Source organism: Antechinus flavipes, chromosome 3, assembly GCF_016432865.1.
Source record: "Antechinus flavipes isolate AdamAnt ecotype Samford, QLD, Australia chromosome 3, AdamAnt_v2, whole genome shotgun sequence".
Classification (NCBI taxonomy): domain Eukaryota; kingdom Metazoa; phylum Chordata; class Mammalia; order Dasyuromorphia; family Dasyuridae; genus Antechinus; species Antechinus flavipes.
In genome coordinates, this window is record NC_067400.1 from 614,536,231 (window position 1) to 614,559,955 (window position 23,725).

At 43.0% G+C, this 23,725-nt stretch overlaps 1 protein-coding gene across 1 annotated transcript; it reads right to left on the bottom strand.

Annotated features, from left to right (window-relative positions):
- Positions 1–3,961: 3,961 nt before the first annotated feature.
- Positions 3,962–14,829, bottom strand: LOC127556219 (cytochrome P450 2B4-like). The gene is made up of 9 exons (XM_051989237.1): positions 14,644–14,829; positions 12,235–12,397; positions 11,833–11,982; positions 11,158–11,318; positions 10,650–10,826; positions 8,027–8,168; positions 7,382–7,569; positions 6,421–6,562; positions 3,962–5,164 (listed from the first exon to the last, which is right to left on the bottom strand). The coding sequence occupies exons 1-9, from the start codon at positions 14,815–14,817 to the stop codon at positions 4,983–4,985; spliced, it is 1,479 nt and encodes a 492-aa protein (XP_051845197.1). The 5' UTR covers positions 14,818–14,829; the 3' UTR covers positions 3,962–4,982.
- Between the last annotated feature and the right edge of the window lie 8,896 nt (positions 14,830–23,725).

The window sequence follows — 23,725 nt, forward strand, 5'->3', positions numbered from 1 at the left end:
TGACTTCTCAGGGAGGTGAGAAACCCAAAAAAGAGGTAATCACGCCCTCCCTGACTTTTCAGGAAGAGAGATAAAAAGCAGCAAAGGGAAGTGAGGAGTCAAGCCAGATATTGCTAGCAGGTTTCTGGGCTGAAGGGTCGTAATAGAAACAGGTATGCACAAACCCATCAGCATGGGAAGTATTACACAAGTACATAGCAATAAAACACAGGCTAGCAGTGATGACTCTCCCCACAGCTGGTGCAGGCTCAATGTGGTGTAACAAACATGAATTGTACATTCAAGTACTGATATAACAAACAATATGAATCAACATGATGTTGTAAAAGATTTCCAGAAGTCCTAGAAGGAGGATATAAACAATAATCATACATACACCTCCTTTCGCAACCAAGAGATAGTCCAAAACCAATCTATTATCCATTACTTCATGTGTCAGGGAATCCAATGGTCCCCACAAGTTTTTGAAGTCCTGCAAATCTTTTTATGTGTTAGGGAATCCAATGATTCCTGCAGATTTTGAAGTCTTCCAATAGTCTTATCATGTCTCAGAGAATCCAGTGATTCTTGAGGATCGTCAAGTCATACAACAATCTTATCATGTCTCAGGAATTCCAATGATTCCTGAGGGTTTTGAAGTCCTGCAACAGTCTTATCATGTCTCAGAGAATCCATTGATTCCTGGGGGTTTTGAAGTCCAACAATTTTTGATGTCCATGAGTCAAACATTATAACTGCCAGGCTCTCTCAGTGGTGGGCACAGTCAACAATGGAACCACCTGATGTTTCTTGGGTCTTCTTTGTTTCAAGGGTCTGCTACATCTCTCTCCAATGGACAAGGTGAATACGGCTCATTGGCACCCATCTTATTCCTTCTCCATCTGTGGAAATATAAGCAAACCCTCTCCCCCGAGCAGTTAACCTGTGTGGTCCCTTCCATTCACCACTTTCTAGATCTCTCCACATCACTGGAGATTATCTAAAGATAGTGGAGCTGCTCGCACTGGACACTACCCTTCCTAGGGGTTATAAACCAGTGCATGTTTGTCAAAAATCAAGAAATTAATTGTATAAAGAGCTAAATTTAGAAGTTCTCTAGGGTTACCTGTGACTCCCCCTTTCTTGGGGTCTCTGAAGGTCTTTGGGAGCAGCCTTTGTTTCAGTTCAGTAATTACCACAAGAGTAGCCAGGAGTTAAAGTCCAAATCCTTTATTCTCTTTCAAAGTCTTGTCTCCTTTCCTGAGGCCCGGTTAGCTTTCTTTAAGGCATTCTGGAGTCTTGGTTTCAGTGGAGAAACTAAGGAGGAGAACCTGCCACCAAGGTGGTGTGAAATGGGATGAATGAATCTGCCTCCATTCTGCTTGTCTTCTCTACTTCTCAAGCCAAGCTCTCTCAGACCCCCAGGAGAGCCACCAGGAGCCTGGCTGAAGGTGGAAAATGAATCTCCTGCTTTGATCACCATGCTCCTTAATTGCATCAGAATTGTACTTAACTCCTTTCTTGTCTAATTCTTCATCCTTTTCACCTAGTTTATCAGTTTCCTCCCCTCCTGTATTTTCTTCTTTTTCCTTATTCTATAACTTATATAATTTCTTAAAGCCAGTTGTATAAAGTTATATGTATAAAGTGTTTCTTTGGAAATTGAAGCAGTACCATTATCATAGCAGTATTCACATAGTTGCTCTCCTGCTAATTTCCACACGTCTGGATCTAATTCTTTTTCCTTAGAGAACCAAGGAGATGTGTATTGTAATGTTTCTAAAAGTTCAATGATCTGCTCCCAAGTTACAATTAAACCTTGGTTTTTTATGAATCTAACCATGCTCTCTATATATTTTCCTTAAGATGGAAAAGAAGACTGTTTTCTAAACATTTGTCCCATTTCAGCTGAAAACAAGAGTTACTAGTTTAGCTCTTAACAAAGTAAGTTTCCTGTTTGTCTATTAAAATACTCACCCTATTTCCTGGTCAGAGGGACTTCTTCATTTTCACTGAGGAAAATTTCAGTCCTTGGTCCACATTGGGTGCCAAAATATAGAATATGGGCTAGCTCCCTAGAGGGCTTCAGGGTCAGCCAGAGTCAGGATGAATTAAAGTCCTTGGTCTTCAGGGGGAGAAATGAAGGATGTAGGCAAGTTGCCACAAGGCTTGCCAAAGATCTCTCTGAATTCTGAAGTCCAGAATCTCCAGCCTCTCTCCTCCTCCTCCTCCTGCCATCAAGTGACTCTCTGGCCCTTCTCTCTCTGCCCTCCAATCCTTGCCTATCTTAACACCAAACATTCAGCAAGCATCAACAGTGAGAAGAGCCATTTATCCAAATATATACTAATAAAGTCATTGTCTCACATCAAATAGGTAATTAGCCTTAAGTGTTCAGTTGTCTGATTCAAGCACAAATTCTGATTCAAACTTTTTGGAGTTTCAGCATTCTACAACATTCCCCCCTCTTTTTTTATTCATGATTTGGTTTTCACGCCATTTTCAAACCCTCAAATTTCAGAAAAGCCTGGAAAGACTTATATGAACTGATGCTGAGTGAAGTGAGCAGAACCAGGAAAACATTATACATAATATCAGTGCAACAAGATTGTATGATGGTCAACAATGGTAGACTTAGTTCTTCCCAGCAGTACAGTTATCCAAGATAGTTCCAATAGACATGTGATGGTAAATGCTATACACATCAAGAGAGAATACTATATGTATCAACAGATAAAGGAATTTTAGAGTTCAAGAACTCTCTGAAAGTGGACTAGGGGATATGAATGTAGAATGTAGAAAAAATACAGGAAAAAGTAAGTAGAGAAGCTTTGTCATCAGAACAAAGCAAAGGCACAGTGAGACCAGAAGATGGAAAGAATGAGAAACAACAAAAAGTAAGGTGAAAACAAGTTTATTAATTATGGCAGCAACATTCCAGAGAGCACAGCAGAAATGGAAATGGTAGGTAGATTCAGAGTGGGATATTGGGGGGGGGGAGGAAGTAGAATTGGGAAAAGAAAGAAAGAGCCCTTGAAGATGCCTTTTATCCAGTTTAAAGAAGAGACTCAACCTTGCCCTGGGAAACCCCCTACCCTCACCCCATCTAAGAATAATTCTTATTCCTGCCCAACTTGGCTTCCAAAAAAGCACACCAAGAAACATAGAATCATGATTGAACTGGGTATATTGGTTGGAAAGAGTTTTCCTGGTTTGTCTTCTCCTCCTTACTGACTCCTCAGCAGCCCATTAATTCCATGGAAGAAGTGACTTCTTCAGATTTCAAAGGGTAAAGCTCAGAAATCTACCTGGACAAGAATACAGAAGCACATAGACATGTCCCATAATTCAGTCCCATAGCAAGAACTGAGAAGGTGGATGCCTGACTGGTGCACAGAGAGACTTAAAGCTGTGGAGGAGGGACAGGGACAGCCAGGTTCTCTACCCTGAGAGATAGGAGATACCTGAAGCTGAGAGTGAGAAAACCCTACCTCTAACTTTGGTACTGCTATGGAGTGTCTTTAAACAAATTCCTTCCCCTCCCTGGTCCTGTTTCCTCATCCCTAGAAAATATTGGATCATAGATTCCATATGATGGTATCACAGAGCTAGAGCTGAAAGGGAATTTGAAGTCATCTAGTCCAAATCTCTCACTTTACATATAAGGAAACTGAAACCCAAGAAAATGAAATAATTCCTCTAAAGTCATGGATGCAGCATAAAGAACCAAAGTTCTTCCCACTATCGCCTCCTGAAGAGGAGACTGGGATATACCCATTCTCATTCTGGGGAAATATCACAGGATCCTTTGTGTATAATGCCACAGACATGAACCTTGTGACTCTGATTTTGATTAAATGTTTTCCTTGTTTTAAGGAAAGGCTTGTGGGAGCTGGGAAAGGAGAACAATATTCAGAAATAACTAGGCTACAAAGCCAAAAGCTGTCAATTAGTTTTAAATGCTTTATTTAAAGAGTACAATATAGAAAAAACAATCTCTTTGTTTGCCCAGTGTCTAAGAAATTGCTATCCATACAGAAGGTACTTAATGATCAGTTCAAGTCAAATGAGTAGATTGGAGAAGTTCTTTTCTAAAGGAACTCCTCCAACAATGAACAGAAAACCCTCCCACACTCGGCCTTCCAAGGTTCCTTCCCATGCAGAATATCTGGTATCAGATGCTTACATAGCACTCAGGGAGGCTGAATAGCAGAATGGCTACAGAGCTGGCCCCAGAGACCAGAAGACTTGTGTTCAAGGTTTATCTGTGGCAGACTCATACCCGACAAATCACTGCAACTAAGGTTGCTCTTACAACTCCCTGAGACCATTTACCAAGAACAGAGGTAGACTGTATCAGGTGTTCCCTCCATCCATAAAATCAAAGTTCCCATTAAAAAAAAATCATGATGCTTTTCATGCATAATCTCAGTTGGATTTCAGAAATATCTATGTGAGATCATTACCCATGATGTTATTATCTTCCATTTGCAGAGGTGTGAAAATTAAAAGGGCTTCTTGCTTGTAAGGCTCAGAAAATCAGTGTCACAGGAAGCATTTGAAATCAGGTCTTCCTGATCCCAAATTCACCACTATTTGCTTTGTCATCATATTCTTTGAGCCCCTCTGCTAGGACTGAGGTTTCATGATCACACAATTAAAGGTGATTCTGACTTCCTCTTGTGGGGTAGGCTGAATATAGAGCATGTAACAAAGAGGTCAGAATACAGGAAGAACCTTCAGGGAAAGAGGAAATTTGAGTCATTTACTAGGAACATTAGAATCATTATTGATCTTGATTTGAAAGAGATTTCAGAGGCAACCCATGACGAAACTGAATTTATGTCTATCCCTCTCTCGGCTCACGATTTCCTCTTCTGAGGGTGGTAAGTGGTGCTGCACCCCCTCCAGGCCCCGTTCATTCTGGTTGACCCCTGAAATGGGATGTTTGGTGACAATAGAGAGACTGGGCTTGTGACTGCCTCTCCATGCCTTGGTTCCCTTCAGCGGGGGAGGAATCGAAGCTGGTAGATGGGAGGCAACGTGCCCACTCCACTCTCCCTGGGAGTGAGGTCAATGCTAGCAGGAACCATGGAGGAGCTCAGGGAGAAGTTCTGTAGGATGGTGGTGAGGAAGAGGAAAAGCTCCATCCGGGCAATGCCCTCACCCAGGCAGACTCGCTTTCCTAAGGATGCAGAGAAGAGTGTCATGGAGGCCGGTCCCAAGGAGAGTCCACCTCCCAAAAACCATTTATGTTTTCTCCTGACTCCCACAGGTCAGACAGTGAGAAGTAGAAGAGATATCTGCAGCCATCTGGTCCAAGCCTGAGAGCTAGGAGATGTCAGCACCCAGATAGTCACTTTACAAGGATGGAAACTGAGATCCAAGGAGGTAAAGTGACTTTGGTTGCCATTTCTCCAGCTGGAAGGGACCATCAAGGTCATCTGGTTCAAGTCCCTCATTTACACATGAAGAAACTGAGGCTGAGAGAAAGTAAGTACCTTACTCAGGCTCTCTCTGGGGAAAAATAAGAGAACTAGGACTTGGGCCAGCAACAACGTCCATGGCCTCAGGAGTCTATAGACAAATCCATGATGGATGAGAAAGAAATAGAGGGAGTCAGAGATCCCTACACAAGAAAGCAAAATTAGATTTCATGAGTACCTAAGGTTTGGAGAAATGGAATTATGACCAAAAATGTGATATCAAAAGAGTTCAGGGTTTCTTATTCCAAAGGATAGAAGAGGCAGCAGAGGGGCATTATGTAGTAAGAAGATAAATTCATGTGAGAATATTCAGGAAATAAAGTGGAGAAGCTGGATAGAGGGCAGTTGGATAATCAGAGAACAAAAGAAATATTGTTTCTGCTCTGGGATACATTGATAAAGGTTTAGTTTGCTTGTTGTCCTTCATGCTCAAAGAGAACCAAAATGATATCATGACGTTAGTGTCTAAGTACAATGTGTCTGACTATGATTGATCAGACCAATAAATACTTGTAAGGTTCTAGCACAGATTGGGCACAAATAGACCCTATGAACATTTGGAGGGAAGGCGTCTAATTTTGTGCTTCTCATTTCTTTTGGGTCATTGCCATCCTGCTTTGCTGATAGAGCTATGATAAAGGATTGATTGACAAAGGAAGAGAAATAGAGAGATAAATTTATATTATGTCATATGACATGCATTCTACATTATATTTCTATATAATTATAAAAAAGATAGTTTTTGTGAAGGGAACATCTGAGGATATTGGGGTTCCAGGTTATCCAACATCCCCCATCTTTCTCAATAGCTCCTTACTTCCAGATCAGTGTGAAATAGCAGACTGTGTATAGAGACAGCCTAAGATTGGTTGTCTTTAACTGATCCCTCAAGAGTTCCCCTCAAAGGGAGGGCATCCAAAGAGAGTTATCTATGGGCCTTGGGGTTAGTGCTTACCTGAAGAAAAGGGAATAAAAGCCTCACTCTTCTTCAGAGATCCTTGAGCATCCAAGAAATGATTGGGGTCAAAGTCATAAGGTTTCTTAAAGTACTTGGGATCATGCAGGACTGTGCTCAGGAGAGGGTACACTTCAGTGCCCTGCCACGAGAAAGGAGAGTCACCAGAAACAGAAAGTGAGCTCCATGAAATCTTCCCCATCACCCACCGAGAGACCATCAGGGCCCTCCAGAGCCTGCTCATAACCTTGCCAAGACCAAGAGCCAAGGGCATCATGAGCACTGAGATTTGCAGGGATGCTGGGCCAAGTCACAGAGACCAGATCATCCTGAGGCACGGCAGAGCTCAGACCCTTGGAGGAGGCAGAGATAAGATTGCCCACCAGTTTTCATTCACCGATAAAGGCTGGAGTCTGGGATTATAAAATCACCAGCATATAGTTAGTTTATCTAATCCAATCACCTTATTGTAGAGATGAAGAAACTAAGGCAGCATAAAGAAGTGATATTTTCTCTCAATGTTTCTCTCATTCTCTCCACATACAAAGTGGATACAATTTTGTTGTCAAATTTTCTTCTCTCCAAATTTCAATTTTTTCCCTATAAAACACATGCCTTGGAATAGAGCTCCAGGGATCCCATCAGTGTCAGCACACTACCTCGTCTTCTGTATGGGTTTTTAGAATGCCAGCAGCCTACTTTCAATGTTCTTTTTAACCCTGGAAATCTTTACTCGATAACTCAAGAACCCTCTCTTTCTTTGTTCTAAGTTTCCTTTCAGCATGGCATTTCCTACTCTATGTTCTCAGAACACTTAGAATGCTAATATTCTATTTTCTATATTCTCAGTGCCTGTTCAAATTTGATAGTCTATGTTCTAAGGGACACAGTAGGTCCCACCTAGGATGGAATCCATGAGATCTTGAGTTCTTTTCCATGATTAGAAGTAAATAGCTCTCACCTTGGGAATGAGATAGCCCCTGAAGGAAGTGTCCTGGGTCACACAATGGGGTACACTCATAGGGAGAAGATCACTAAATCTCTGGATCTCATGGATCACAGCATCTGTGTAGGGCATTTGGGCTCTGTCTTTAAGCTCTGGAGAACGATTCTTCCCAATCATCTCGTCAATCTCTTCTTGGACTTTCTCTGGGGAAGAGGAAGGGACATAGAAACCCAATTCATAGGAGGGGGTCTCCCCCAAAAAACTGTGTATATGTACACATGTGAACATGTGTGTTTATGTGTTTTCTATAACTGAATGGATTTAACCATTTAGATGAAGGCCAGAATAGCTATGAGGAATCCTTCAGGGATTGCTTCCCAGAAGGGAGTCTGAGATCTTGAAAATTATCCAGAGCAAGGAGGATCCAATCAGGGAAAGTGACTATATGTCCAGCTCGCTTTGAGTGATTTCTCAGAGTCCTTTGCCAGAGATGGAGGCTTTGGAACAGAGATTGAAGAAAACTTCTTTCTGGCCTGTGTTCTTGTTACCAGTTATAATGGGCTCTCTCCCTCCACCTGAGAACCACATGCACACAAATCATTTCCTAGGCTCCAATCTCTGGGCAGAAGGGTTACTTTGCAGTTACCTCCATTTACCCACCTGCCACCCAAGGGTATTTGAGGAGCAGGAGACAGCCATAACGCAAGGTGGTGCTGGTTGTCTCAGTACCCCCAAAGAATAATGATAGGACAGTGATGATGAGGTTTTTGTAGTGGAACTCAGATTTAGGATCTTCCTTTTCCTAGAGGAAAAAAGGAGGAAAACAAAGGAAAAGATAGAGGAGATGAACTTGGGTTATCCCTGGAATCTCTCCTTCCATCTACCTGAGTCACCCCTTCTCTTTATCTCTATTATTATGAATCAGTTTCAGTGTTTGGTTCACTCTAGATCCCTCCATTTTGGTCTCTATCTCTCCCTTCCCTTATTGCTCTTTTTGTCTTCCCCTCCTTCTGCCCCTCTGATCACATTCTGTTCCTTTGTCTTCCTCCATCTGCCTATCTCATTTTCTATTTCTAACTTTTTTTGGCTCTTGGGGTTCCCTTTGTGCATGTGCTCACACACATGTGTGTACACACACACACACACACACACACACACACACACACCCCATATCCCTCTCCGTCCTTTCTCTGTTTTTGTCTCCTCCTTTTATCTCCCAATCTATTCATCTTTCTCTGGCTCCCTCCTTTTCTGTCTCTTTTCTCCCACCTGTGTACCTTTTGTTTTTAGTCCATAGTTCTAGAGCAGGAAAGGACCTTAGAGGATGTCTAGTCCAAATTCCTCAGCTTTCAGATGAGGAAACTGAGGTCTACAAAAGACAAATGATTTCTCTTTGGCTATGCATATAGGAAATGATCAACGTGGAATTTGAACCCAAATCCAATCCTCTTTTCACTGAACCACACTACCTATCTCTCAATTCAATTCAACGGGCAGTTGTTGTGCCTACCAGTAGTGAAAGCCATCTTGCCAAATGCTGAGAATAGAAAGACAAAAAACAAAACAGTCTCTTTGGAAAGTTTAGGTTCCACTTAGAGACAAAGGGAATAAAAATGCAGACACAAATAAATAAAACCAAAGACTACACACAAAATAGTGTGGAGCAATTTCAAGAAGTAGATAGCATGAATAGCTGGAGTCAATAGAAAACCCCTCATGCAAGAAGTAGCCCCTGAGCTGGGACTGAGAGCAAACTAAGGATCTATGAGGTAGAAGAACAGAGGGATGGCATTCTAGGCAAGGGGCACAGATCTGCAAAAGCAAGGAGGTAGGATATGGAATCTCCTGTGGGCATAAAGAGGAGAGCTTGAAGGCCAGTTGGGCTGGAACAGGAAATTCAAAGAGGAACGATGTAAGAGATAACTAAAAAGACCAACAGATTGTAGGGGTTTAGGTTTGTTTTGTTATTGTTGTTGTTACTTTATTTTCAGTGCAATAGGAAGCCTTTGAAGATTCTTGAAGAGAGGATAGAGATAATCAAATCTATTTTTTAGGGTAGTCATTTTAGCAGCTTTGAGGGTCCATTTAGATTGCAAGCTTTTTGATAGCAGGGATTGTATTTTTGCCTCTTTTTTGTATCCCCAGTGTGCCTAACATGTAATAGAGACTTAGTAAATGCTTATTGATTGAGTGACTACAGTGTAGATTAGAGAGGAAGGAAAGTGGCAGGAGAGAAACTAAGTCAACAGCCGATCCCTAAAGCAGGTAAGAGGTAATAAGGGCCTGGAATAAAGACCATATGAGTACTAAGGTGCCATTGAAAGTGAAGTGATAAGAATTAGAACCTGATTGGATGAGGGCACAAGGGGAAATTTAAGGGGCAAGGGTCAGTCTGAGGTTGCAAAGAGGGATAGCTAGAAAGTGATGATGCTATCAGTAAAACCACGGGAGATTAGAGGATGGATAGATTAGGAAGAGGGAGAGGAGGGAACATAAGATCCTTTTCTGAAAGATTCATTCTTTCATTCAATAAATATTCATTAAGCACCTATCATGTGCCAGGCATTGTGCTAAACATTTGGGATAGAAAAAGAAGTAAAACCCAGTCCCTGCCTCAAGGTGCTTAAATCTAGTTGGGGAATTTACAATCTGAGGTTCCTGTGGGATCACAGCACACAAGGAGCTGTCCAGCAGGCACTTGGGCCTGAAGCTCTCAAGAGAAATGAGGCTGGCTCTATAAATTTGTCTCCCCTCCTCTACATAAAAGTAGCTATTTAACTGGGGGCTGAGGGGTGGGGTGGTAATGGAGCACTAAGGGAGGAGAAAGAGATAAGGACAAAAGGGGATCCGGGGCTTGGTTGGGACAGTGATTTGGGGAAACCATCACTGTCTTTTCCCCTCACTATGTTTATTCCTCCTTCCTTTTCTAACACTTTGCATTTCTGTCTCATTCTTTGTCTTCCTTTTTTTTCCTATAGCTCTCTTTATGTCAACAATTTTCAGCCTCCAAATGGAAAAAGGGTACAGGCCAAAAATGTCAGCAATAAAACGATCAGATTTCATTATTTATCCCTCCTTCTCTTTCTCCTCTATTTTTCTCTCTCCCCTCTCCCTCATTCACCTCTCTGTTTTTTTCTGTCTCTCTCACTGTCTCTCTGTCTCTGCCTCTGACTTTCTCTGTCTCTGGTGAGTCTCTATTTCTGTTTGTCTCTGGGAGTGTGTCTCTCTCTCTCACACAAGCACGATATGGCAGTACTTGGAGAGAACGAAATGGATTGCCCACCTTCTCCATACGGAGCAAATACACATCAATGAAGTCTCTGGGGGTACTGGGGTCCAGGCTCTCTTTGTGCTTCTCCACACTGTCAGCAATGAAGGCATTGATGAATGTCAGATTATTGTGGGTACGCCAATGGGGACCAGGAAAGAACTTCAGGAAACCTGAAAATAGCTCAAATAGCTGTGTGGAGAAAGAAGGGAAAGATAGAATGAGATGACTTGCTGACTTCCATAGGCCCCAGAATTCCTCCCAACCTGGACTACCCTCTCAATCATCCCTGTCCCCTCACTACTCCCTCTCCTTATTTCTTTGTGCTCACTCTTTTCTGTGTCCCTATTATCTATTCCCCTGTTTTCCTTTCCTTGTGTTTTCCCCTCCCTGCATCCCCTCTCCATGTCCCTGTGTTCTGATGTTCTGTGATGACCTCTCTTCTTCTGTGTCTCCTCTTCTGTTCTCTTTTCCCTCTCTCACCTACTTTCACCCTCTCTCTCCCTGTGGCCCCAAATCCTACTTGGCCCCAGGCAGAGCTGGCAAGGGCAAACGTGTCATTGAACTTGCTCAGCAGCTCGTGGAACAGGTCGTCATGATAGGAGAAGCGTTCACCAAACATAATGAAACAGATGATGTTGGCTGCGATGGAGTGGAAGAGGAAGGTGGGGTCCAATAGGGCTCCTGGAGAAAGGGGAGAATGGAAGGAGTGGAGAGAATAGAAAAGGAATGGAGAGAAGAGGTTCAGAAGGTGTCCTCTGTGTCTGTGCTTCTTTCTTCCTCTTTATTTCCCATTTATTCCTTATTTCCTGTTTCTATATAATTATTTCCTGTTTCTATATAATTGCTATGCTTCTAAGATTATACCAACAATCACCATCATCCCCACACACATTCTCCAACTCAACATCTGGGGAAAGGAAGTTCCTTCCCTCTAATGTCTAATGCTTCCCAGGTGCTCAGATTCTGTTTTGTCCCTTTCTCAACTTCTATTTCTAAGCCAATTTCTGCCACTCTCAGTATATGTCTCTGTGTAATTATTTCTCTTGATATGTCTCCCTGACTTTCTGTCTCTGTTTCTCTCTTTGCCTCTCTATCTCTCTCTTTGTGTCTGTCTCTCTGCCTCTCTGTCTCTTCTCTGTCTCTCTATCTCTCTGTGTATATGTGTTTCTAATTGTGCCTGCATCCTTTTTCTCACCCTGGGATTTCCGCAGCTCCTCAACCAGGCACTGAGCCTCCTCTTGGATCCGTTCTTCAATGCTTCTCTTCCCCATCCCAAAATCCCGAAGAGTGGCCAGAGAAAATTGACGCAAGGTCTTCCATGTATGATTATTGGCAAAGGTAATCCCTAAAGGCAAACATGGATGGTGTTTGGGATCCCATCCTACTCACATCCTTCCTTCCTCAGATCTCTTCTCTCTTGACTTCTTACTCCTCCATATTCTCATTTGTTTTCTCTGTCCATCCCAATCCCCCTCTCTTTACCTTCAACCCCTATCTGTCTGTTTCTCTGATTCTCAGTCTGAAGTCCCTCTTGCCTCAAGCCTTACCACCACTTTATGCCTTTTCCCCAAACCCTGCCATGGCCTGACTCACTCACCCTGCCCCTGGAAGACTGAGTCAACCATGGCGATGGGTCCTCGGCCACTGAACTCCTCAGCCTTCTTCACCAGGGCCTCCTTCACAGCCTCGGGCCCACATAGCACAACCACAGGTCGGGAACCCAGATAGACGGTAAATACATCCCCATACTTGTCCCGAAGCTATGGAAAAAGCCCCTCTTCATTAGATCCCAATTGACACTCTACTTCAGGTAATGGAGGAAGATGTGTTTAAAATGGAAGGTGTGTAAGCCCCCATCAATAATCTTCTAAATTCTGTATTTTAAGGTCTCTTCCAGCTCTGACATTCCATGTCTTAAGAGCCCTTCTAACTCCTGACATTCTGGGTTCCAAAGTCTCTTCCCTTTGATACTTTATGATCTCCATTCAAAGAACCCATCTAGGTCCGCCAGTCGATGCTCTAAATATTCTCCAAGCTCTATTGTTCTATACTTCTAAGATGATATTTAGAACCATCACCATCCCCACTCACGATCTCAACCTGAAATTAAGCATCAAAGACAGAGGAACTCCTCTCCTCCCTTACAATCTAGCTCAATGTTTCTTTAGTAGTCAGGTAAATTATTGATCGGATCAGACTTCTTGGAGGATTCACTCAAAAAGTAGGATCATTTTTCTTTTCTTCCCCCATCCCTAGCAAATCATATCTTCTCTTAACAATTAAGACTCCGATGTTCCCATTTGTTTTGACTTTATTTCTTTGAGAAGTGACAGTGAAGTTAAGAGAGAGAGATCCAAACCAATATAAAAAATGACAATTCTACCTAAACTAATCTACTTATTCACTGCTATCCCAATTAGATCACCAAAAATTATTTTGTTGACCTAGAAAAATACATATAAAAAATTCATTTCAAAGAGCAATAAGTTAAAAATATCAATGGAATTATTGTAAAATATATAAAAGAAGGCATACTAAATGTGGTACTAACTAACAAATAAAATGGTGGAGCTATGGAATCGAGTAGCCACATAATACAAACTAGCCAATGAGAATAGTAACCTCATGTTGGATACATATTTTGGGGATAAGAACTCACTATTTGGTGGAAATTACTGGGAAAACTAGGAAGTAATCTAGCAGAAACGAAGTATAGGCCAATATCTTAACTCAGCTAATTAATTATTTGATTAGTTAATTAACAATAAGAATGATATTGCTCAAAGAGTAACTGGGCTATTATGAATAATATGATCTTTCAAATCAAGTATGAAGGACTTAGAGGAAGAACTGACATATAGAAGTTACACATATGCACATATACATATCTATAATGTTGCTCTTCTCTGATGTAGGATTTAGAAGGAGAGAAACAGTTTGGAATTCAACATGTAACAACACAAATAAATAGGGGAATAAATAAATATTGATATAGAGCTAATAAACCATTTAAAAGTAGAAAAAAGAGAGAGATTGAAGGCCCCTTCTTTTCCCTTCTCCTCCCTTCAAAGTACCTTTTCTTGGATCTCCCTACCAAGGAGTCAGAGTTGAGATGAAGGGACAGAGCTCTTGTGATCATCCCTGCTGGGTAGTGGGAAGGGCGATGTGGAATCCAGATGTGACTGTGTCCATCTCCACATCACCCCCACTCCCATTCATAGGGAAGGCACTGCTGGAGGTCTGGTAAATAATACTTCTAACTTCCCCCCATCTTTTGCCTTCTTCATCAGAGGAAAATGGAGGCAGGCAAACCTGGAGATACCTTCCACCCCACCTTTGAAAAACTCAGAGAAATCCAAGCCCTGACTTTCCTTCCTCTAAAAGAGCAAAATGTACCCATATTGTTTTGTTTTATTTTGTATTAAAAAGCAGGAACAGAGGGAAAGTGAATAAAATCCAATAAACGCTCTTCCAGGCTATCAGGGCCAAGAGCCACATACCACTCTGTAGGATTGATCGCAAAAATGTTTATCCTTCACCAAAGAGGAGGCAAAAAAGAAAATGAGTGATTCAATCTTCTACCCATTCTACTTTCCCACTCCTAGAGGATCCACTCCCCCCAGAAAGAATCCTACCCCCTCTTTCCCACCATTGGCAATTATGAGTCATCCCAAAGCCCCTTTTCTTAGAGAATAGCCAAGAGGAAAACTGTCAGACAGTATCCCACAGGGGTTGAAGAGGGGCCCAGAAAGTCCTCCCAGTGAGGGATCTCAGGGCACTGATTCCAGAATAAGGGAGTTAGGGAGAAAACATTCCTAGGACCCCAGGAAAAGCTCTAGAAGTTCATTAGCCCCTCCCCCACTTCCTTTCCAGTGAGTGATCTCAAGGCATTCATCTCTCATTAGGAAGAGATCTTAGGAAAACTGAGGCAGACAGCATCCCTGCCACTTCCAATTGCTCCCAGGGACCCAGGCACGTTCAGCCACACAGTCCTGCAGGTCCTCACCGCCAGAAAGGATTTCAGGAGGCCACGACGGTCCATCTGCAGCACGTTGCCAAGTAAAGGCAAAGGTCGTGGACCCGGGGGGAGGCGGCCTCTCCGGGAAGCGGGGGGACCCCGGGACAAGAGGATCAGCAGCCCCAGAAGGGCGGTCAGAAGGAGGAGCCACACGGAATCCATGGCCGGAGCTCTGTCCGCTTTGCACCCTGGGGTGCAGCCTTTAAACCCCTTCCAGGAGCAAGGCTCCTCCTCCTCCTCCCACCCACCCACATCCAGCACCTGCTCTTGCAGGGTGATTGACAGCAGCTCCGCCTCCCAGGTAAATGGCCTCTCTGCCTTCCCAAATCCCTCCCTGCTCCCTGATCTCACCCCGCCCCCCCATCTCCCACCCATTACACGCAGGGCATCTCCGGGTAATTGGATCCCAAAGTCCCCGCGACCGTCCCCAGCACCCCGCGCTGCTGCTGCCGCCGCTCCTCCCCACCTCTGGGACCCTCGCTGCTGCTGGCTCTCCTCTCTGTCTCTCTGGCTCTTCCTGGCTCTCTGTTCCCTCCCTTCATTACCTGTTTTCTATATCCTACCTTGGGCTACAAAAAGCACACTGATAACAGCGGATTCTTGGGGTCACCAGGGTCCATGACAAGTCAGCCTGAACCTTCCTGACCCAAATGGAGCCCTGACCTGCTCAACCCTAGCCCTGCCTCCACCTCCTTTTGCAGCCCTATGTTGCGGCTTTATCCTTTGCTTCTGCCTCTGCTTTCTTCAGCCTCCAGCCAGCACCACTCTTCACGTCATTCCGGTGAAATCTGATCGAGAGCCTCTGTCTGTTTCTTTTATACAAGAGGGAGGAATTGTGGGATACGAGAGAGAGGGATTATGGGTTTTCTCCCATAGTGCTCTCTGGCCCAAAGAGCTTCAAGGGAGGTGTGAACTCACAAAGTTACAATGTTTACTTTGTGAAGCTGGCATACTTGTGAACTCCAATGAGTAAAGGTGCAAACACAAGCATTGTACTAATTAGCTCTACTTAGAATCTTGTTTCAGGTTCTAGTCCAAAACATCTTCTTATAAGATTAGATCAACTCTAATGAGTTAACAGTTTGTAAAGATTCCAACATCTCCCCCTTTCTTTTGTTTTAGAACATAGGGTGGTCATGACCTCCCTGATTTCTCAAAGAGGTGAGAACCCCACCTAAAAGATGATCACGCCTTCCCTGACATCTCAGGAAGGGAGATGAAAACACCAAAGGACAAATCAAATTAGTGGGTTTCTGAAGGGGTACACATAAATCCATCAATATGGGCCAGAACTTTGTAACAGATATACATGGTATATATAAATCCATCAATATGGGAGGCATTATACATAATTTACATAAGCACACAGCAATATAACACAGGCTAGTGGTAATGTAACAAATAACATGAATCAACATGAAAATTTAACTACTGCAAAAGTCTCATCAACAATCTTTCATCTCAAGAAATCCAATGATTCTTGCAATTACTTAAAATACATAAGCACATAGTAATATAACACAGGCTAGTAGTAATGTAAGAACATGAATCAACCTGAAAATTTACAAATGTCCATAAGTCCTAGAAATAGTCCATAAGGAATCCATTGTCCATTAGTTCATGTGCCAGGAATCTAATAATTCTTGTAAGCTCTGAAGTACTGCAAAAAGTCTCATCAACAATTTTTCATCTCAGGGAATCCAGTGATTCTTGCTGGTTTTTCAGGAACTGAAAGCTGAAGATTTTAAAGTTCTTTTGACAGTCTCATTGTTAGCCATCTGATTCCTTTTCCACCTGTGGAAATATAAGCAGATCCTCTTCCCCAAGCAGTTAATCTATCTAATTCTCTTCTATTTACCACTTTTGGGATTTCTCCTCATTATCTGGTAATTACATTGGAGCTGTTTGCACTGGATATTGCCTTGTTGTCTTAAAAGGCCTGTATTCTTCCCAACTGTAATCCTGATTGCTTCTCTGTTGATTGATGACATCAGAGTCCTGAATTTCTAAAGTCTCTCTGGGTGTAACCTCAGCTGCTATCATGCCCCACCTGTCCTTTGATTGATACTTTGGAGCTGGATCCTGCCTCTCCTTCCTCTGGGTCATCTTACTTTCAGAGGCCCAGTGAAAGCCTCGGTTACATTTTGGACATGGGGTTTTGGGTTTTCTCTCACCCTGTCTTCTCACTCTATCTCCATATTTACAATGAGCTCTCAAATGTCCAACTTTTCCACATTGAAAACATCGACGAGTTTCTCTATAATTCCTCTGCCAAGAAGGACTTTGTCTTTCCATGTTCATCATAGTTTGGGCATAATAAGCATTTGTGCTCACTGTGGCACAGCGTCTTATGATCTCCTCTAAAGGAGCATCTTTGTGTAGCCCCCATATAATTCTTTTGCAAACCTCATTGGCATTTTCCTTAGCCAAATGTCTAGTCATTATTTCTGTGGCAGCATTATCTCCAATGGTTCTTATTACAGCTGTTTGCAGACGTCCCACAAAATCTGCAAAAGGTTCATTGGGACCTTGTTCTATTTTTGTGAAAGCATTATTTCCATCTTTCTGTCCAGGGAGAGAATTCCAAGCTTTTATTGCAGCCTTAGAAATTTGTTCATACACTGTTATGGGATAATAAATCTGTTCTGAACTCTCTGCATACTGACCTTCACCAGCTAGTTGATCAAAAGCAACTTGTACAATAGCTTCTGTTTGCCTATTGCATTGGGCTTGAATCCTACATAATTCATGAAACTCCGAAAGCCACAATAAATTTTGTCCAGGTTCTAGACATGTTCTGGCTATGGATTTCCAGTCATTCGGGGTTAAGATTTCATAAGACAAATTATCCAGTAACATCTTCACATAAGATGATGTAGTTCCATAAAGAGTGCAACCCTTTTTCAAATCTTTAATTTTTTCCAAATTAAAAGGAGTGTATCTTCTCCCTTTTTGACCTGAGGAGTTGAGCTCTTCAATCACAGGATATGCATTTATAAAATCAGATATATCTTCTCCTTCATTTTTTGCTTTAATTAATGCTTTTTCTAATCTTGTTAAATTCTGCTTTACAGGAGAAGCTGATTGTGTTTCTGTCTCTCTCCCTCCCCCTTGTTCCATCCATGAAGGGTTAATTGAGGGGGGAGGGTCATGAGATGTGGAATCACCTAATTCCTCCTGCTGTGAAGTATCACACTCAGAATTGTAATTAACTCCATTCTCATCTGATTCGTCCTCCTTTTCACCTAGTAAAGTTGGTACTTCTTCCTCCTGTACTTTGCTTTTCCTCATTCTATCACTTAAATAACTTCTTATAGCCAATTGTATAATTTTGACAATGCTCTCTAAACATTTTCCTTGAACAGAAACAGGCTGTTTTCTAAATATCTGTCCCATCTTAGATGAAATTCTACTTTAACTCTTCTAACAAAATTTCTTTGTTGCACTCACCCTAATTTCTGGGTTGAAGAGTCTTTTCCACTGGATCAGGATCGTAGCTTTTCCACTGAAATCCACTGAGGGGTCTGTTAGCCCCACGTTCAGGGAGCCAAAATGTTGTGATCTAGTTCAGATGGATCTGAATCAGTCCCTGTTTGGGCGCCAAAATGTGGTGATCTTCTTCCCAAATGCAGCCAGGTGATAAAAGTTCAGATCTTTTATTATCTCCAATATAGTCCAGTTAGCTTAGAGGCCTATCTCTCTGCTTGGTTCCAAGAGCTCTTGCTGCTTTGTCCTTTGCTTCTGCCTCTGCTTTCTTCAGCCTCCAGAGCCAGCACCACTCTTCACGTCATTCCGGTGAAATCTGATCGAGAGCCTCTGTCTGTTTCTTTTATACAAGAGGGAGGAATTGTGGGATACGTGGGAGAGGGATTATGGGTTTTCTCCCATAGTGCTCTCTGGCCCAAAAAGCTTCAAAGGAGGTGTGAACTCACAAAGTTACAAAGTTTACTTTGTGAAGCTGGCATACTTGTGAACTCCAATGAGTAAAGGTGCAAACACAAGCATTGTACTAATTAGCTCTACTTAGAACCTTGTTTCAGGTTCTGACACAAAACATCTTCTTGTAAGATTAAATCAACTCTAATGAGTTAGCAGTTTGTAAAGATTCCAACAATCAGATTCCTTACCATCTTGGGGATGAGGGATAGAAAGCAGAGAGGGAAGGAGAAAATATTGAAAATCAAAATCTTATAAAAATAAATGTTTTCCATATTTAACATGTATTGGTCAACCTGCCATCTGGGGGAAGGAGTGGGGGGAAGGAGGGGAAAAGTTGGAACAAAAGATCTTTCAATTGTCAATGCTGGAAAATTACCCATGCACATATCTTGTAAATAAAAAGCTATAATAAAAAAAGCAAATGTTTTAAACTATCTTTTAAAATATAAAAAGATAAATAAAAACAAAATATTTATAACAGCGCTCTGTGATGGCAAAGCATTGGAAAGTGAGGGGATGCCCATCAGTTGAGGAGTGACTAAATAAACCGTGGTGTGTGATTTTGATGGAATACTGCTGGGATTAAGAAATGACAGGCAGACAGGTTGAAGAAAAACTTGGAAAGACTCGTATGAAATGATGAATGCAGAGTGAAATAAGCAGAACCAAGACAACATTGTATACAGTAACAGCAACATTATTTAAACAGTAAATAAGCTATATTATCATTCAAACTAACTATAAAGGACTCAGAAAAAGAACTGATATATAGAAGTTATACACATATACCTATATCTATAAATTTGGTCTTCTCTAATGGGGATTTGGAGCTCAAAATATAACAATGCAAATAAATAAATAAACATTAAGAGAATCGATAAAACATTTAAAAGGAAAAGAAAAAGAAATATTGAAGGCCCCTTCTTTTCCTTTCCCCTCCCTTCAAAGTACCTTGTTCCTGAATCCCCCTAATAAGGAGTCAGAGTTAAGGGACAGATAGTGAGAAGGACAGTGCAGCTCCATTCCTAGGCAAAGTATTGATGGAGGTCTAGTAAACAATACTTTTTTAACTTCCCCTCCATCCTTTATCTTCTTCACCAGAGGAAAATGGAAGCTTTAAAAAACCCAGAAAAATCCAAGCCCTGACTTCCCCTCCCTCTAAAAGATCACAATGTACCTGTGCTGTTTTGTTTTATTGTGTTTTAAGAAACAGGAATAGAGGGAAACGGAATAAAACCCAATAAACTCTCTTCCAGGCTATCAGTTCCAACAGCCACATACCACTCTGTATGATTTGATCTCAAAAATATTTATCCTTCACCAAAAAGGAGGCAAAAAAGAAAATGAGTGATTCAATCTTCTACCCATTCTACTTCCCCGCTTCCCCATCGGAGAGTCCACTCCTTCTAGAAAGAATCCCTCTTTCCCACCACTGGCAATTATGAATCATCCCAAAGCCCCTTTTCTCAGAGAATAGCCAAGAGGAACACTGTGTTGGACAGCATCCCACAGAGGTTGAGGAGGGGCCCAGAAAGTCCTCCCAGTGAGGGAGCTCAGAGCACTGATTCTAATATAAGGGAGTCAGGGAGGAAACATTCCCAGGACCCCAGGAAAAAGCTCTAGAAGTTCATTAGCCCCTCCCCTACTTGAGTGATCATCAAAGTTCATCTCTCATTAGGAAGAGATCTTAGGGAAACTGAGGCAGACAGCATCCCAGCCACCTTCAACTGTTCCCAGGGACCTAGGCACGTTCAGCCACACAGTCCTGCAAGTCCTCACCGCCAGAAAGGATTTCAGGAGGCCACGACGGTCCATCTGCAGCACGTTGCCAAGTAAAGGCAAAGGTCGTGGACCCGGGGGGAGGCGGCCTCTCCGGGAAGCGGGGGGACCCCGGGACAAGAGGATCAGCAGCCCCAGAAGGGCGGTCAGAAGGAGGAGCCACACGGAATCCATGGCCGGAGCTCTGTCCGCTTTGCACCCCGGGGTGCAGCCTTTAAACCCCTTCCAGGAGCAAGGCTCCTCCTCCTTCCTTCCTCCCACCCCACACCCAGCAACAACTCTTGCAGGGTGATTGACAGCAGCTCCGCCTCCCAGGTAAATGCCCTCTCTGCCTTCCCAGATCCCTCCCTGCTCCCTGACCTCACCCCGCCCATGGCACGCAGGGCATCTCCGGGTAATTGGATCCCAAAGTCCCCGCGACGGACCCCAGCACCCCGCGCTGCTCCTGCCGCCGCTCCTCCCCACCTCTGGGACCCTCGCTGCTCCTGTCTCCCCTCTCTGTCTCTCTGTCTCTTCTTGGCTCTCTTTTCCCTCCCTTCATTACCTGTTTTTCCATGTCCTACCTTAGGCTATAAAAAGCACACTGATAACAGCTGAACTCCCGCCCTGGAGCTGATTCTTGGGGTCACCAGAGTACATAACAGGTCAGCCTGAACCTTCCTGACCCAAATGGAGCCCTGACCTGCCCAGCCCGAGCCCTGCCTCCACCTCCCTTTGCAGCCCTATGTTGTGGATGTGCCAGGGTGGCACATACCCTCTCTGGGCCCCTCCCCCTGAGGTCTCCCCTGAGGGGACAGAAGATCGTTTTGGCCATCTTTCCCTAGATCTTCCATAAAGACAAGAGACAAATAAAAACAGAAATCAGGGAAAGTGGGAGGCAGAAATCTTCCCAGAATATGACAGGACTTGGAAAAAGAGATGGAAAGGCAGGTGTGGGGGAAGGGAATGGAGAGGGGTAAAGGGGAGAAAAGTTTGGGGGTGCAGAGAAAGAAATAAGGACAAGTGGAGACCAAGAGAGACACTGAAAAAGAGGCATAAAAGAACCAGAGAGAGGTCCAGAATCATAGATTTAGAGCCAGAAAGAACCTTAGAAGCCATCTAGTCCAACCCTATCATCTTATAGAAAAGAAAACTGAGGCCCAGGCCAGGCAACTTACTTTCCCAAGGCCACACAGGTGTTTGGCAGAACTGAGAAAGGAACCTGAGTCCTCTGACCCCCAAATCCATCACGTACACTGACCTACACTACCAAAAAGGAGTGAGAGAGACAGATGAAGAAGAGATAAAGGGAGAAAATTAAAAAGAAAAGGGGAAAAGAGAGGGGAGAAAGATGAATAAAGAAACTGGGGGAAGAGAATGGAAACAAGACCAAGAAGGACAGAAAAAGTTGCACAGGAGACAGAAAGGAAAAGAGAAAGATAGGAAAAAAAGAAATTCACAAAAGGGGAGGATAGAGAGAAGGAGGGAAAGAACAGGAAAGGAGGAAAAAACAGACTAAAAAGAGGACAAAAAGATTCAGAGAAAGAGAGACAGAAAGAGGGATGAAAGAGACATGGGAAAAAGACAGAATACAGATACAGGGGAGCAGAGAGGCTGAGAAAGTGGCTGAGGCAGAAATGAAAGATCAGTGTCCCTTAGAGGCTTTGAGTTCAAAGCTGAACCCGTGGGAGATACACAAATGAGCAGGTTAGGGAAAGGTTAAAGACAGAAGGGAGCAGCTTGCAGGGCCACCAGCATGGATTGCAGGCACACGCCTGCCTATCAAGAGTCTAGGTCTATAGGCACCTGCTTCTCTGACTTCCTCTGTTCTCTCTTCCTTCCATCCCTTCCCAATCTTCCATGCCCTTTTGCCAAGATTCTTGCCCTCTGCTTCCCTGCACCCTTCCTGCTGTCTTCCCTACCCTGATCCCATTGCCCTGGCGTTGGCTATGCCTTTCCTGCCTCTAATAACAGCCTTGAAGGTCATTAGGAGAAGAAATCCAAGTATTCCTGGCCTCCGAGACCACTTTGTCCTAGAACCAAGGCAGTCTGGGATACTTAAAATCAGGGACTGGCAGTGAGACAGAGATACAGAGGCCAAGAGAAAATGACAGAGAGACAAAGGCAAAGCAGAAGACCAAAAGCACGCACAAAGTGATAAACAAAAATCATGTGATCACAGGCTCCCAGAGTGGGAAAGAATCTGAGAGATCCCTCATTTTATGAGTGGCAAAACAGTCGACAAGTTTATTAAGTACCTACTATATGCCAGGAACTGTCCTAGGTACTGACAACATTTTTTTTTAAAGGCTAAAACAATTCTTGTTCTCCACAAATTCTTAGACTAAGGGAGGAAATAGTCTTTAAGAGTGCTACACACACACACACACACACACACACACACACACACACACACACACACCTGGAGTTTATTTTACCCCTTTCAAGGTTATTCTGCACCCTTCAAGTAGTTTGTGAGGATATTTGATCTCTTTAGACACTGGCTCCAGCTCCTACAATGATGTTTCCCCAATTTACTGTGTTTCCTGAATCGCAAATCCATAGCTACTCCCTGGGACATCAGCAAAGAATGCAGATCATCTGACTTACCTGTGAAGTCATCTTTCCAGGATAGGAAAGAGCCTACTTTTCAAGACTCCAACCCTTACATTTCCAACATACACACCCCCCTCACTCACCTTTCATGCTCTTTATTAGTACAAAATCAACTGCTTAATTGTCTGAGACTATCTCAGTCTGCCAGCTTCAGTTCTTTGAAAACTCTCTAGTCTGTGGTATCCTGTGAGCAAATGTTTTAACAGTCATAATAAGGCTTGGGCTTATGGCTTTACAAGAAAGTCTAAATCAGCAAAGACCCTGAGAGTTGTGTTCTTTCCAGCTCAGAAAGAAGGGAAGCTTCTCTGGCTTTTCATCTCTTTTGTCTCCTCCCTTTCTACTGTCCCCAGCTCCACCCAGCCTCCTTTCTCTCTGATTGTCTTCCTTCTGACCTGGCTGTTACCTGCTGTTCTGAGTAAGTATCAGTTGGAGGAGAGACTCGGGCATTTTTGCTTCCCAGCTTTCTCCAAGATCTCTCTCAGCAAGGAAAGGTGGAATGGGCTAAAGAAATGAAATGATGGTAAGATTTAAAATATCTGGGAATTAGAGAAAGTCAGAGAAAGTCACAGAAATTGAGGTGTGACAGAAAGAGACATAGAGGGAAAGATCCAAAGATGATGAAAAAGATTGGCAGGAGTCACAAAATGAATAAAGAAACAGACAGTGGAGACGGAAATACAGAGATAACAGAGAGAAACATAAATTCTCAAAATTTTGAGGGACCTTAGAGACCTTTTATTATACAAATGGGGAGATT

Bases quoted from the DNA above. Each gene is read 5' to 3' on its own strand.
- LOC127556219 (XM_051989237.1), bottom strand. From the start codon at position 14,817: ATGGATTCCGTGTGGCTCCTCCTTCTGACCGCCCTTCTGGGGCTGCTG. The intron at 10,827-11,157 runs GTAGGATTTGGG...TTCTCCACACAG, and splicing joins CCAGCTCTGCCTGGGGCCAA to CTATTTGAGCTATTTTCAGG. The intron at 5,165-6,420 runs GTAAGCACTAAC...CTGCATCCTTAG, and splicing joins TTTTATTCCCTTTTCTTCAG to GAAAGCGAGTCTGCCTGGGT.